This window comes from Ictalurus punctatus, unplaced genomic scaffold (assembly GCF_001660625.3).
Source record: "Ictalurus punctatus breed USDA103 unplaced genomic scaffold, Coco_2.0 Super-Scaffold_100, whole genome shotgun sequence".
In the NCBI taxonomy this organism is placed as follows: Eukaryota; Metazoa; Chordata; class Actinopteri; order Siluriformes; family Ictaluridae; genus Ictalurus; species Ictalurus punctatus.
The window spans coordinates 1,107,701-1,123,229 of record NW_026521086.1 but is presented as its reverse complement, the minus strand read 5'-3'; the positions used below and the strand labels follow the sequence as shown (position 1 = coordinate 1,123,229).

Genomic DNA, 15,529 nt, shown 5'->3' with positions numbered 1-15,529 from the left:
ATTCGTGTAATCCATCTGTTTCTAAATTACAATATATAGCACATCTATCATGTGCACACTGAAAATTCAAGTGCCAGATGTTTCTAAAACGACACACAACCGTGTGTATATATGTATATTTTATATAAGTGTATATATGTATACAGGAAATCACACACACACCTCTACTGCATCCTCCAGGAAACACGTGAAGGAAACCTCACCTTTCCCAGCTTCTAATACACTCATTCATCTGCTTTAAATATACTTTTTTTCTACACATCCTCAATTCACAGCACCTGTTAATTCTTTATTTCCTTTTTTCTACATCACTCTCTCTCTCTCTCTACTAAACTAATTATACACAACCTCAGCTCACCCTTAAGATATAACCGTTAAGTAAAATTTTCCTTCAGCCATCAGAACAATACATTAACTCTGACGTGTTTGATACAATACATTAACTCTGACGTGTTCTTGCGGTTTTGTAAACATCGAGTATACGGACGCTCCGATCGCAGGCTTGATCTCGTATAGCTCGTATCTTTAACCCTGCAATTACACGGTTTTAAGCTAAATTAAGCTATTTAGATCGTCAACTCTGTACGAAACATTCCCAATAAAATCTTGGACAAATTCTATAACAAATTCATGCGCGTTCTCCGTTTTTGATCACACGATGCGGATTCTCTAATGATAGACGTGCGATTAAAGAAAATGACCACATCCTCAATCCTTTATATATACACCTATGGTGATTGGCTATAAGTGTAGGAAGCGCTTGATTTGAGCTGCAGCTGAGTTTTCTATTAGCGGAGGACGAACTTTAAACGTTAATATCGCAGTCGATCATGTTCATTTAATCGTGGGCCGTCAGAATCGTAATCGTGATCGATATTCAATTAATTGTGCAGCACTAGTGCCACCTATATTATTTACCCATAGTAATGTGGGTTTTTTCTTCTACCTTGCTGTTTACATGGTAGTTTCTTAATCAAATTATGGTCTTAATTAGATTAAGAGTGGATTATAGTTGTCCATGTAAACGCAGTCAATAATCCACTCTTAATCTAATTAAGACCATAATTTGATTAAGAAACTACCATGTAAACAGCAACCTTAATCTAATTAAGGTCATAATCTAATTAAACACTAATCTAATTAAGGCAGGTGGATTACTCCTGTTTTAATCGTATTATGGACGTGCATTACAGACATGTAAACACCTTAATCACATTATGAACGTCGTGTGAGCATTTTCACCGCATTTTGCGACAGGACACGATCACACACGGCAGTTTTACGGCGAACAAGAGAATTCGGCTGTGTCCCAAACCAGGTCCACATCGCTCGACCACATGTCCTAGCGTGACAATCCCAGCTGAACAGAACAATTGCATCACAAAGGGTTCTGCTACGCGCTCCACATTGAAACGAGTCCCATGCACCACTGGTTCCTTCAGCAGCCACGATAGGGTCTCACAGCCTGGTCTTCATTGTTTGTGGAGCATCCCCCACACAGTAAACAGTCCTTGGTAAACTTTGGGAGATTGTGAAGTTTGTGAGAACTCAAGTCCATCAGCCACAAAGACTCAGCAGGACACAAATTCCGGCCTCGGGTCAATATGGTTCTGGCCAAGGGTCTCCAGACGAGGTCTCTGGGCCCAACAAGGAGCCTCTGAATAAACTGGAGTTGGAAGGCCCTCCTTCCTCCTTGGGTAGAAAAAGTACACTCTGCAGGACCCAATGCAAACGGTCCCAGAAAAAGTCCACCAATACTGCTTGTATTTTAGCCAACAGTTGTGCTGGAGGGTCTAAACATGCTAAGCGGTGCCACAGCATAGAGGACACCAAGTTGTTAATCACAAGTGTGCGACCCCTGAAAGACATGTGTGGTAAGATCCATTTCCATTTATTTAGACGCCCTTCAACCTTCTCTAAAACATTGTCCCAATTTTTTCTCACAAAAGTATCATCACCAAGATAAACACCAAGATATTTTAAACCACATTTCTTCCAACTCAGACCAGCAGGTAAAACCAGTTTCTTGCTCAACTCATCGCCGAACGTTATCGCTTCACTTTTTCCCCAGTTAATTTTTGCAGAGGACACTACACCAAAATCTTCAATGTTTTCTACAAGGGTATTGATATCTTCTTGTTTCTTGCTGATGACAACAACATCATTGGCATAGGCAGATAATTTAAAAACCGTTTCACATCCAGGAAGGGTTACACCTGAAAGAAACCGTCTTAATCGGTGGCTCTATGGCCAAGGAGTACAGCATGCCAGATAATGAACAGCCTTGTCGGACTCCTCTCAGAACCTTAAATGGAGTGCTTAAACCACTGTTGATCTTTAAAATACTCTCAATGTCACTGTACAAGACTCGCACCATGTTTATAAAACCAGAGCTGAACCCGAACGCGTCTAGTGTTAGACACAAATACTGATGTTCAACCCTGTCAAAGGCCTTTTCCTGATCTAGAGAAATCAAGCAGAATTCACAGCCCAATGAATTGGAGAGGACCAAAACATCACGAATTAGGATGATGTTATCAGATATCAACCTGTTGGGTATACAATAAGTCTGATCGACATGAACGACATGCTCCATAACGTTTCTCAGCCTCATGGCCAACACCTTTGATAAAAGTTTGTAGTCAGTGCTGAGAAGAGCCACTGGTCGCCAGTTTTTGATCTCCTGTAAATCTCCTTTTTTAGGGAGAAGAGTAAGGATTGCTCTCCTGCAGCTCAGTGGTAGTTGCCCCTTGTTCAAACTGTCTCTGAGAACAAGCAGTAGATCCTCTCCGATCAGAGGCCAGAACACTTTATAAAAGTCCACAAGAAGACTGTCTTCCTGTGGACAGTTCACCAGTCCAATAGAATCTGTAGAACACATTAGCAATATTTCTGCTCTGTTTAGACCCAGAAAATATAAAATACTTACTTTAGTATGAAATTTCTGTCGAGTGTCTACCATGGGGGATGGGGGGGGGGGGGGGGGGGGGGGGATTTACGGTCTGTGAACACGTGCGGATTACACGTGCAGGAAAAGCAACCCACATGTGCAACCCTGACCGAGTGAGAACGACTCAAACGATTCAAGAAGAGGATTCTGAATCGGCTCGTTTAAAGAATCATTACCAAAGCCGCTTATCCCATTTCGATGGTTTGAATGAGTGAACTGAATCAGTCGAACCGACTCTTCATCGCTCAGTAAACCAACCCCGACAAGGATTACAGGATTATTTAAAAACGTATTTATATTTTTGATGCATTTAAGCGAATGGGACACGAATGTACACTTCCAATACACTTATATTTTAAACACACACCTACATTAAGCACCGCATGTCAAACCTGTTCACAAGAATCTGCTGCAGCTGAACCAATCAGTGTGATTAGCATCAGATGCTCACAGACCAAAATGAGGCACGGACTTGAGAAGTGACTCAAGCAGCCTTTTTATTCACAAATCTCTCTCTCTCTCTCTCTCTCTCTCTCTCTCTCTCTCTCTCTCTCTCACACACACACGAGCACAATACTCGCTACAAAAAATAAGTTAACTCAAAAACGTGACAAAAATGACCTCAAAGTGTTTTTTGGTAAAGCAATGTTTTCTGTGGAGCAGTTTACCGCCTACAAATGCCTCCATGTTCACAATGCAACTCATCCAGCAGCAAATTATCAACAAATCTTAACAACAGACATTGAGAGTAATATCAAATACATATTAATACTGAGAGTAATATCAAATACATATTAATACTGAGAGTAATATCAAATACATATTAATACTGAGAGTAATATCAAATACATATTAATATTGAGAGTAATATCAAATACATATTAATACTGAGAGTAATATCAAATACATATTAATATTGAGAGTAATATCAAATATATATTAATATTGAGAGTAATATCAAATACATATTAATGTTGAGAGTAATATCAAATACATATTAATATTGAGAGTAATATCAAATACATATTAATATTGAGTAATATCAAATACATATTAATATTGAGTAATATCAAATACATATTAATATTGAGTAATATCAAATACATATTAATACTGAGAGTAATATCAAATACATATTAATATTGAGAGTAATATCAAATACATATTAATACTGAGAGTAATATCAAATACATATTAATATTGAGAGTAATATCAAATACATATTAATATTGAGTAATATCAAATACATATTAATACTGAGAGTAATATCAAATACATATTAATATTGAGAGTAATATCAAATACATATTAATATTGAGAGTAATATCAAATACATATTAAAATTGAGAGTAATATCAAATACATATTAATACTGAGAGTAATATCAAATACATATTAATATTGAGAGTAATATCAAATACATATTAATATTGAGAGTAATATCAAATACATATTAATATTGAGTAATATCAAATACATATTAATATTGAGAGTAATATCAAATACATATTAATACTGGGATTAATATCAAATACATATTAATATTGAGAGTAATATCAAATAAAATGAATGACCTGACTTGGACCCATCGAAGATGTCCACCGATGAAAAAGAGCACAGCCTTCTTGTGAAGGAAACTTAACGGCTTGCGGAAGTGACGTAAGCAGTGATGTAATTGGTTGCTAGGGAATACATTGTGTTGAACACGTGTGTGATTCCATATAAATAATTAAATGTTGAGCAAACTCATTTAAATAAGTCAGTACAACTAAATCAGCTATTAATTGGAACAACTGAATAAAATAAGTTGAACTTACTAAAGTCAAGAACTATTTTTTTACAGTGGTAACTTTTACTTGTAGTAACCTTGTTTTCTTCTGTTGAGGTGTTAGTGCTGGTTGTCGTTTGGCTTTTGTAAATATTTGAGGTATGGTTCATGAAGCCAGAAAGTTCAGATATTAAACAAAAAATGTTCGGAGTCATATCTGTGATTTTGTTTATTTGCTACAAAGTAAAAAAAAAAAAAATCCAGGTGAATGTAATTTTTTTCCCCATCAGGCACAAAAATTAATTGGGACCCATAAAGTCCACCATGATTTTTGTATTGTAATTGTAATTGTAAGTATTATTATTATTATTATTATTATTAGTAGTAGTAGTAGTAGTAGTAGTAGTAGTATTATTCCCTAAAACTGAGCGTGCAGACCAAACCATAAGGCCTAGAGAGCTGAAACTTTGAGGGAAGGTAGTAGCCCAGAGTACTACAGAGTTACAAAGTTTCGGCCCGATCGGCCAGATGGTGGCACTATAGTGAGAATGTTTAGAAAAATGGCCATAACTTTTGAACGTTTGTCACAGACACTGTCACAGTGTCTTACATGTATGGAATCCTTGGGACCAGACGAACAAAACGTATATCTCTGATTTCATTTCCGCCTATAAAAGTTTTCCACCATCTTGGAGTTTTTTGTAAAACCTACTTTTGCGAACTAGTCCTAGGTTTTTTGTCCAATCAAGACCAAACCAGTGCCAAATGATTCTATGGAGTCTCATTATCAAAAATAATATTAGAATAAAGAATTGATAATACGACAGAATTATTTATCCAAAACATCATTTATACACTTTCTAAATTTTTCTCTCTTTTTTTCTGACCCTGATGTCCTCTTGGCTCTCTCTCTGACCCTTCACCCCTGTGTGTGTGAGAGAGAGAGGGTAGATGAGAGTGGTGTGGGGCTCGTGGCTCAGTTTGAGGAGACTCGGTCATGTGTTTTCTGTAGGCTCAAGCACATGCACCCTCACCTCAGCCAGCATGTGCCTGGTCCAGTTCCGCCGGCAGGGAGTAGAGGGAAGTGCGAGGATCGGTGTGGAGAGCACGAAAGGCGTCGTCGCCCTGAAGGCGTTTGATCAGACTGTGCCGTCCACCATAAGAGAGTTCTTGGAGCTGGGAGAGAAGGGCATAGAGTGTGCTCAGAGGTGGGGCAGACTTCATGGACTCACTTATATGTAATCTTTTGGCTGATATCCAAAACAGCTTTCAGTCCTTAAGGTTTAGATCAGGTTTAGCTGACTAAATTTAGTCTATAACTAACAACTAAATGACTGAAACATGATAAAACATTGTCCTGTTGTCTAAAGATCAATATTAGCTGTTAAAATGTACCTCCAGTAATCAATATCAGTTGGCCAACAAAATGTTCTTGGCATTGGTGTAAATCATGCTTTTAAAAAAAACTCACATTATAAGTACAGTCTTTATATTTATATTGATGATTCGGCTTTTGACAGTAAAAAAAAAAATCCTCATTAATTAAACCTGTTAACATCTGTTTCATTTTTGACCTTATAATTGTATATCGGAATATGTATCAGATTTTTTAACTTGAAAAAAAATCTGTATCGGCCATCAGCAACACAAGACATACACTCGCTCACACAGGTGTGTCCAGGCTTGGTGTTGACGGTCAAATTTTGCCTATTACCCAATAACACTTAATATTTAACATAGAAACAGATACTCACATATTTTAACCAGTTGGAGGAAGAAAATAAGACACCAGCCGTGAGTGAGAAGAAGCAAAGGGTCCAAGTTTATTGTTCCACCACACGAGATCCACACCGTTAAGACCTCCCAAAAGTGATCCCAAAAAACCGGAGCTGAAGCTCCCCTATTTATACAGTTTTCTAAACCCAAACACCAATATGTTTAGAATTAGCTTCTCCAGGACACCATTACCTATGTGAATGAGCACTTTTGAGAGACCCTGTTCCCACAGAGTTTGCTGTTCCCAGGGACCCTTATCTCGCGGCTCTAGCCGTCCCCAGCGACGGTTATCTTGCAGGTGCAGTACGGCCCGAATACCCTAATAAACGGCCCGTCTTGGTTCTCTCTTAAAAAATATACGACCTTCGTCTGTGTCACTTGTTGGCTCAAATTTAGCCTATTACCCAAAAACATTTAAAACTCAACTTAAAAGCCAATAAATACTCACATCTACCTGTGAGCCCAGTTGGAGATAGAAAAAATACACCAGCCGTGAGTGAGAAGAAGCAAGGGTCCAGCTTTATTGTTCCATTCCACCACACGAGATCCACACCGATGAGAATTCTCAGAGGTGATCCCAATCCCCTGAGCTTAAGCTCCAGTATTTATACTGTATTTACACACTAGATAACCCATATGTTTCCAGAAAAGGCCTATTTCATTTACACATAGAATCAGAACCCAGGCATTTCTAATAACCCAGAAAATAAAAACCCAGCGTTTTGAATTACATAGAGAATCAGAAACCAGGATTCTCATTTACCTAGGTGGTCAGAAACCAGGATTCTCATTTACCTTAGGTGGTCAGAAACCAGGATTCTCAATTACCTAGGTAAATAAAATGACGTAGACAAGACGACTAAACAACCGGGAGGGACCTTGGTCTTATCGTTATCTCGAGGGGGGGGGCAGTTTGACCCAGCCACCCTTATAACTGGCTCTCTTCATGGTTCTCTAAAAATTAAGGCTTTCCTTGCGAGATGAGAATCTTCACCATCTGAATCATGAGTAAGTTATATTTTTCTATTTTTCCTGTATTTCTAGTTTATAATTTATTTTCATATTTGCACTATATTTCTAATTTTATATATATTTATACTACTTGAAAAGCGGTTTACTGTACTTCCAACTTCTTAATATCATTACAGTTCTACTGTCCTGCATATCCTACTATTCTGTTTTTTATAGAGTTTCTCTATTACTATAAGATATTATTAAAGTTATTCATGTGTGTGTATGAGGAAGAGAGAGTGTGTGTGTATGTTGTGTCTACTTGCCCGCCCTTGACTGTACGAGCGTGTGTGTGTGTGTGTGTGTGTGTTTTAGCACTCCTCAGCTCGTACACTTCTTTCGACTATTTCGACTAATAACCCATAAAGATCTTTAAAGTGTTTTACCAATTTATCCACCTCTGACTAAAACCGCTTCTGTATGTCTAGGTGCCGGTGCCCGTCGTCAGTCCCTTCTCTCTCCGTTACTGGACCTGGATCTGGATCTGGACCTCCCTTATGTTTATTTTATGACATTTTTTATCCACAACACACTCCTGACTGGTTTCTCGTGAGAAGAGGATTCCCCACACCTTCACACACATTATGAGTAAGTTTCTTTCATATTTGTTCTGCATTTCTGTTTTATAATGCTTGCATGTACTTTACCTCCTCATCTTATAATAGTCTGTTTCTGTTTTTCTGCGTGCCTTCCGTGTACATATACTCATAGGCCTCTGTGCGTGTGGGTCTCTTTGCCTGTACTCCCCAGTTTATAGGATTCATTGTAAATAATACAATAAATCATATTATTAAATCTAAAGTGTGAATCCAACTCATCAATGTCGCCTCCCTCTTCTATATGTCTTAGGTGCCCGTCACTTTTCTTTTCTCCTTTACTGGAGGGGCTGGATTTGGATCTGAACACTCGCTATCAGCTCGCACATCTCAATGCTGACATCACTATGCTGCTCGAAGTTCTCCGCACCCCCTCTGGGAATGCAGGGTTCCCCCCACCTCTCAGATACAGAATCCGCCCAGCAAATGTGTGTGTGGACGCCTCTACACAGACAGACCATCTACCTGTCCCTTCCTCCAGCTATCAGACTGATGGTGACACGGCCTTCTCTGACCCAGGCTCTGATTACTCTCCCTCTTTCTCACCTGCCAGTCCTGAGTACTCTCCCCCGTACACCTCAGCTGGCTATCCCACATCCCCCGCTCGCACCCCATTTTATCACCCGTTTGTGTGAGACAATCATAATGAATTATAGAAATATTTTATCCAAAAGTGTTCCCACCTCCTCCGTAATGCGACCAATCAGAGAAGACATGATTCGTATCCGACTTCATTTCCTTCTTTAGTTTTATTTATTACAGTTTCATTTAAGAAATTCCCACTGGATTTAAAAAAAATTTGCTAACTCTTCGTACGATTTCTTCGTATTCTTATGTGTATGTTGCTAAATACCAATTAAATTATCAAGCGATATCACAGCAAAGCTGATTTACATTTAGTGACGCCCACAAAACCCCATAAAAGGCAAAACTCATCTCAAGCGGTCTAGTGCAGGTCGTTCGATCGTTTTAAATTGTCCAAAAAATACATTTCTGTGATTACCTCTGTATTGGAGTTTTGTACATATTTATAGAAAACAGTGTTGGAAATAATTCAATCTGTTTAATTACAGATTAAATACAGTGCTGAATATGTGGCTGTTAACTCCAGGAGACTCTCAGCTTCTGGAAAATTCCAGTTTTTGTTTTGTTCAGGAATCAGTGTAGAAGCTGTTTCTGCTAAATGTGTTCAGTTTGACATCAGAGCTACATTTGTAAAAATTATTTTAATGATGTTACCTTTGCTTGTCTGGAAGGCAGAGGCGACTTTACTGAGTGACACATTACTAACTAACGTTGCTCTTTTTTGCAGGAGGTGGACTGGGAAGTGGAGCTTGCCTTTGTGATCGGAAAAAAAAGGAAAGCACATAAAGGTGAGTCAAAGCACATAATGTTGAACATTTTAGACAAATAACAGTCAATTCTACACGATTATAAAAAAAAAAACGATCAGAAGATAGGGCAGATGTTATTGGTTTATAACTTCAGGACAATTTTCTCTCTGAAAAATAGTTTACGTCCGATCCTCAAGTCTGAACATCTGCTTTAGTGAAAAATCAACTGACAGTTTTCTTTGGTCTCAAAAGTCAGCCAAGATATGTTTGGCACCCAAAGTTTCTTATTTTTCACTTTTGCATTGGAAGAATAAGGCTAAATTAGCTCATCGTTTACTGTAAATCTTTATAATATTCAGTAAGGCGAGGCACGGTGGCTTAGCAGTTATCATGTTTGCTACGCACCTCCGGGTTTGGGGGTTTGAATCCTGCTTCCGCTCTGTGTGTGTGTGTGGAGCTTACATGTTCTCCCCCAGTCCAAAGACATGCTTTGTAGGCTGATTGGCATTTCCAGTGTGTTCCAGCACAGTGTGTGAGTGTGTGTGATCGTGCCCTGCGATGGCTTGGCACCCCATCCAGGGTGTCCCCCGCCTTGTGCTCCGAGTTTCCTGGGATAGGCTCCAGGTTCCCCCATGACCCTGTCTAGGATAAGCGATATGGAAAATACATGGAAGTTACAGTAAGTGACACTGTGTCCTAAACCATATCAGAGGGTCTGAAGAACGGGATGAATTCGCATGAGAGAGACTTCCTATTTATTCCATCTGTTAACTACATTATTGTCACAGCTCCAGTGCAAAAACTAAAGAAGCAAACCGCAGACATGAAACTTATCTTGGCTACGTTTGGTGTGAGGAGCAAAATCATGCCAAATTAGAAATTCATTCCTATAAAAAAGAGGCGTCTCGCGCTCATGCCTGTTATTCTCAGGAGGAGGACGCTCGCGGTCACGTTGCCGGCTTCACCGTAGCCAGTGAGGTCAGCGCTCGTGACTGGCAGATGAAGAACGGCAAGCAGTGGCTGCTGGGAAAAACATTCGACACATTCTGTCCACTAGGGCCTGCTCTTGTTACCACAGAAGCACTGAAGGGTAGGTGGGGGGCCAGTGAGATGGAAACCTGAACTAAAAATTGTTGTGAACGTAAAAAAAAACCGTGAGGCTGTGAGTCAGAGCTGTAATGTTCCGTTTTTAAATCAGTCAGCTGATCTTTAAGACGGAGAAGCTGGTGGTGTGGGTCTCGCAGTAAGTATCCAGCGCATGGTGGTGAACATATTTCACTGACCTGATCTTACAGCAGTGTTCAGATTCAGTGTTCAGACTCTTCTAGGGATGCATTGATACCAGTACTGGTATAGGTCTGATACTGTGCTCAGTGAATCGTGCAGCACATTAAGCAGTAATGTGACTGTGCAGAGAAACTGTTGCACGTGGGAGCAGTTCAGATCTGTGAGCACTGAGACATTGCTGTATTGTTACTGCATCCCTAGTGTCTTCTGTACAGCTTTGTCCATTTGTCTTGAAGGCAGGTTTGTGACTCTGTACCCAGGCAACGTGTTTCTAACAGGCACGCCTCCAGGAGTGGGCGTGTTCAGAAAGCCACCCATCTTTCTAAAGGTGAGCTCAGTTTCCAGTTTCTTACACTGCGTAGGCTTGTTCTCCATTTTCCAATTTTGTGAATCTCTATAAGACTAATATGACCTGGTCATGGTGATGGAGAAACACCATGGCTCATTTAATCCCCTTGAGTAAATATACATAAAAGACAGGGGCGCAATAAGTTTTGGTGAGCCGAAATCCTCAGAAACGTTAAGAGGTGCCCTTGGTGATGACTGGTTTAGAAAGTCATTCATCACGTCTGTTGTTTGATGACCGTGCAGAACTAAGCGATTAGAGAAATGAGTCTGAAAACAGCTCTGGAGTTATCTCCTACTGAGGCAGGAACATCTGTACAGACGTATCCTTTGAGATTACTTTTGGAGAGAGGAAACACAAAGTACAGCGTTCTTCAAAATTAATATGAAGTCAGAAAGCTTTCTGATTAGGCGTTATCGTTAACGCACCACATCGAAAATATTTTTATTTTAAGGTCTGTGGCCTTGCAGTGTTGCACGAGTGTTTACAGTGTGTTGGTGTATACACTGATGTGTTAATCATAATCATGTGCTTATGTTTCGAATTAATTTGGGTCCAAGTTTAGATCTCAAACGCATCTTGCCGGCTGAAGTGTTTCTTTTATAACCAACAACTGAACACACCTTAGTGCTAATTTCTTTTAAACTCGCAATCCCCCCACAGTGTGTGCACACTGGTAGGATTTCGCAATTGAGACAGTCCTTCAAATGGTCCACTCCCTGATCAGTGTCCAGTGTCCTACGGACCTGTGGAGCTGATTGAGACGCACCCATAAACTCAAATCCATTACCTCACAAACAAGTCTATAAACTTCTGACTGCAAATTCGTGACAAAAGAAAAAGTTTTGTTCAGTCATGTGCTGATTATTTTACAACAGGAGCAAGAACAGAAATAAGGAATGAATATAATGAATAATACGCATTAACAATGGTGGCTACACACTGATTTACACTGCACACATTTTATGGTTATACTATGGTGTCAGTGTTTTTCCGTACCTACGGAATTTACACCACATACAGTGCCCTCCACTAATATTGGCACCCTTGGTAAATATAAGCAAGGAAGGCTGAACAAAAGGTCAAAAGGCTCAACAATAAAGACACATTTTCGCAGCATCCTTTACTCATATTTACCAAGGGTGCCAATATTAGTGGAGGGCACTGTATGTTCTTGAACCGTGTGAACAGTTCTTGGTTCTGGATTCCGATTATTGGACCTTATGGTACTACGGCAGCTCTGACTACACTGTAAGCACAGATACACACTCGGGGCTGTTCTTGATGGGAAATCATCTAATCTGACCTGCATGTCCAACGCCAGCTCTAATATAGCGTCCAGTTCCTCTTTCTCTATGCCCAGGTCACTCGTCCTGGACTCTGGAACATCACCTGCTCTCCAGTATGGATCCTGATCGATCGGGTCAGCGTATCCGACTGAGTAGTCCTGAGCAATGAGTGGGAGAATTCATATTAATATTATTTACACACCGAGGTTTTACTTTTAACTGTTTGACTGTTCTCCCAACATTCCCTTCATACTGCAACATGTACCATCAAACCTTAACATGCCTACACTGGCTAAAATAACGACACTAGCCATTTTTAGTGATCAGAGCGGTACATAAACTTAAAAAGGTTTCTCGGTTCTTACAGGGTGATAGCCACTAGGAGAGCAGGAAGCAGCTGGTTGTTGAGAGCATGGCACTGTTGAATCCAAGACGTCTGGGCTACAGCGCTGATACACTGGGGGTGGGAAACATTGAAGGTTAATAAAGCATTCATTTCTTGGTAAGACATAAACAACACATCACTAAGATAGATTATTCAGGAACCATATCACAGCTCCTGCAGCCCCTCTGCACACAGTTTTTTGTTCATTCTTTGCAAGGCATTGTGGGACTTCCTGCTTATAGGTACAGACTAATGACATGAAGGACAATCATGTTGTGACACTGGACTGTAATGGTGTTGATACCCCGCTCCTGTACACTCCCACAGCCCTTTTAATTTTATGCTGAGAAGTTTGAGCTGGTGAAAGGGGACACATCCAAGTAAAATATTAGCTGCTAGATAGATATTATTAGCTGTTAATAGATAGTGAAATCCGGCATGCGCACGTTGTGGGCTTTTATATATTTTTGTTTACAGCATTTATTTTCTTTTCTAACTTTAGAACTACGTTGTTCAGGCATTAAACATATAACAGTTGTTAGAATGACTCACTAGAAGACTCTGAATCTCTGAATTATGCGCTGAAGGTTTAACATCAAAACATAGAATCACATCGATATCGTTATCTTCATTTTTATCTGTTAAAAATGGACAAAATATAGATAGACAGATAGATAGATAGATAGATAGACAGACAGACAGACAGACAGATAGATAGATAGATAGACAGATGATAGATAGATAGACAGACAGACAGATAAACAGATAGACAGACAGACAGACAGAACGACAGACAGATAGATAGACAGATAGATAGACAGATGATAGATAGATAGATAGACAGACAGATAAACAGACAGATAGATAGATAGATAGATAGATAGATAGATAGATAGATAGATAGATAGATAGATAGATAGATAGATAGATAGAAACACCAACACTGAAATTGTGAAACAATGGACTGGGCTTCATCCTAAATTGCCTACAATTAAACTACACGTCAGAATAATGCACTATTGCACTATACTACTGTATTTACTAAAGTAGCGTGCAGATCGAATGCTTATACTAATTCAGGCTGAGCTCACAGCTATTATAAAGGGGTCAAAATGTATTAAATCATCACCTGGTGTGTAAAATCCGTACTGTGAGTGATGAGGTGTGTTGCTCCTCTGCTCCTGCTGAGGGACATTACAGGGATGGTGGTAAGGGGTTCCCTGATGTTCAAGCAAGACTGAACCTGAACAGACAGAGACAAGTCAAGTGTTGATAAACTAAAACTACAGATGATGACCGAGGCCGCAAGGTTATCTAGCTGGCACTGTACTAGCAAAACGACGTACGCTTTCTCATCATATTTGTCTATTTTCTCTTTTTTTCTACACATTCCTATATATGCATAATCTTTTTTATTTTATTTTGAGGCTAATGGATTCCTCTATCCAGTCTTTCGAAGGACATGGGCTAGAATGTTTCCAGATTTAAAGAATGCGCACAGTGGCGGAGAAACCTGTGGACTAGGGTTGAGGTGGGTTTCTTCCAGGTTCCAGGTTATAAGTGGAGTGTTCATGGTAAATTGGCACTATGTGTGAACGAGTGTGTGAATGTGTGTGTGTGCACGGTGCTTTGCGATGGACTGGCGTCCCATTCAGGGTGCCCAGTTTTCTCGGGATAGGCCCTGGATCCGTCATGACCCTGACCAGGCTAAAGTTGTTACTGAAGTGAATGAATGAATATATTCTGTCTATTCTTTTCATCTGCTTGTTGAAACACTACCAACCTGTTCTCATTAAGCCAGAGGTTTCCTGTGCTGAATTCTGCATCACGTGATAGAAACGTCTGGGCGTCCTGCCCGTCACCTTTAAGCCGGCGAGCTTGGCCTTATTGAGAGGCGTGCGTCGCTTTATATCGAGCAGGAGCTCGGGCTTATCCCGTTTGAAGTACGGGTTTTGAAAATGGTGCAGTTGGGCTTTAATCGAAGAGTTGTACGACTGCTTGTCCGAGATGTTCGTGCGTTGTTTTTTGAAGCCATACAGGTTCAGCTGGCGAACGAAACTTATGAAGTCAGTTGTCCTGAAGTACTCAGACAAATGTGTGGGTTGGGACAATAACACTTCGGCTTCGAATGTTTCCTGATGAACAAGTATCCCTTCCCCGCTGTTGTCCCACCAGACTGAGCAAATCTGGGGATCGTTCACCAAACGCCACAACTTTCCCGGGAAGTAGTTGGGGTTGATGAAGGTGCCAAAAGTTGCATCAGTGTTTTCCATATCAGCTAAAAAGATCTGTAGCCAGAAGGGAGAAAAAAAGGAGACTGAATGTAGCAATTACTCTCTAGCACTAACTAGATAGTAGGTGGCTAGCTAACACATAACACATTCATCTTCAGTAACAGCTGAAAATCAATAACAATAACGAGCTATAGCATTAATGTTGTCAAAATTGACCGTTAGAGCTGTCAAGCAACCTGGACGTAGCCTAAATACTCAAACAAAAACACACCCAAAGTAATTTCTAAGAGCTACATGATCACGTGTGAAATATTTCCTATATGTGAGATCATACACCTGCTATGTGGTTCCTTTTGATAGTTCTCTGATCCCTTATCGCTTCTCAGAGCCGTTAAAACTGGTCAGGTACCGTTACGCGTACGCACCGGCCTCAAGCGTTTAAATTCAGGAGACTGGGCAGGTGGAGGCGCCGGACAAATTCATGAATATCCAATGAGCTCGCGTGGATTTATCCAGTCAGAGTAACCCGTGTCTGTGACGTCGTTCGATCCCA

The 15,529-nt window shown here is 40.1% G+C and overlaps 1 protein-coding gene across 1 annotated transcript; it reads right to left on the bottom strand.

Annotated features, from left to right (window-relative positions):
* Window positions 1–11,832: 11,832 nt before the first annotated feature.
* On the bottom strand, window positions 11,833–15,266 carry LOC128629624 (heat shock transcription factor, X-linked-like). The gene is made up of 4 exons (XM_053678374.1): window positions 14,526–15,266; window positions 13,872–13,985; window positions 12,723–12,814; window positions 11,833–12,515 (listed from the first exon to the last, which is right to left on the bottom strand). The coding sequence occupies exons 1-4, from the start codon at window positions 15,013–15,015 to the stop codon at window positions 12,192–12,194; spliced, it is 1,020 nt and encodes a 339-aa protein (XP_053534349.1). The 5' UTR covers window positions 15,016–15,266; the 3' UTR covers window positions 11,833–12,191.
* Window positions 15,267–15,529: the final 263 nt, after the last annotated feature.

Bases quoted from the DNA above. Each gene is read 5' to 3' on its own strand.
- LOC128629624 (XM_053678374.1), bottom strand. From the start codon at position 15,015: ATGGAAAACACTGATGCAACTTTTGGCACCTTCATCAACCCCAACTAC. The intron at 13,986-14,525 runs GTTGGTAGTGTT...CTGTCTGTTCAG, and splicing joins CTCTGGCTTAATGAGAACAG to GTTCAGTCTTGCTTGAACAT. The intron at 12,516-12,722 runs GTAAGAACCGAG...CTCATTGCTCAG, and splicing joins CTCCTAGTGGCTATCACCCT to GACTACTCAGTCGGATACGC.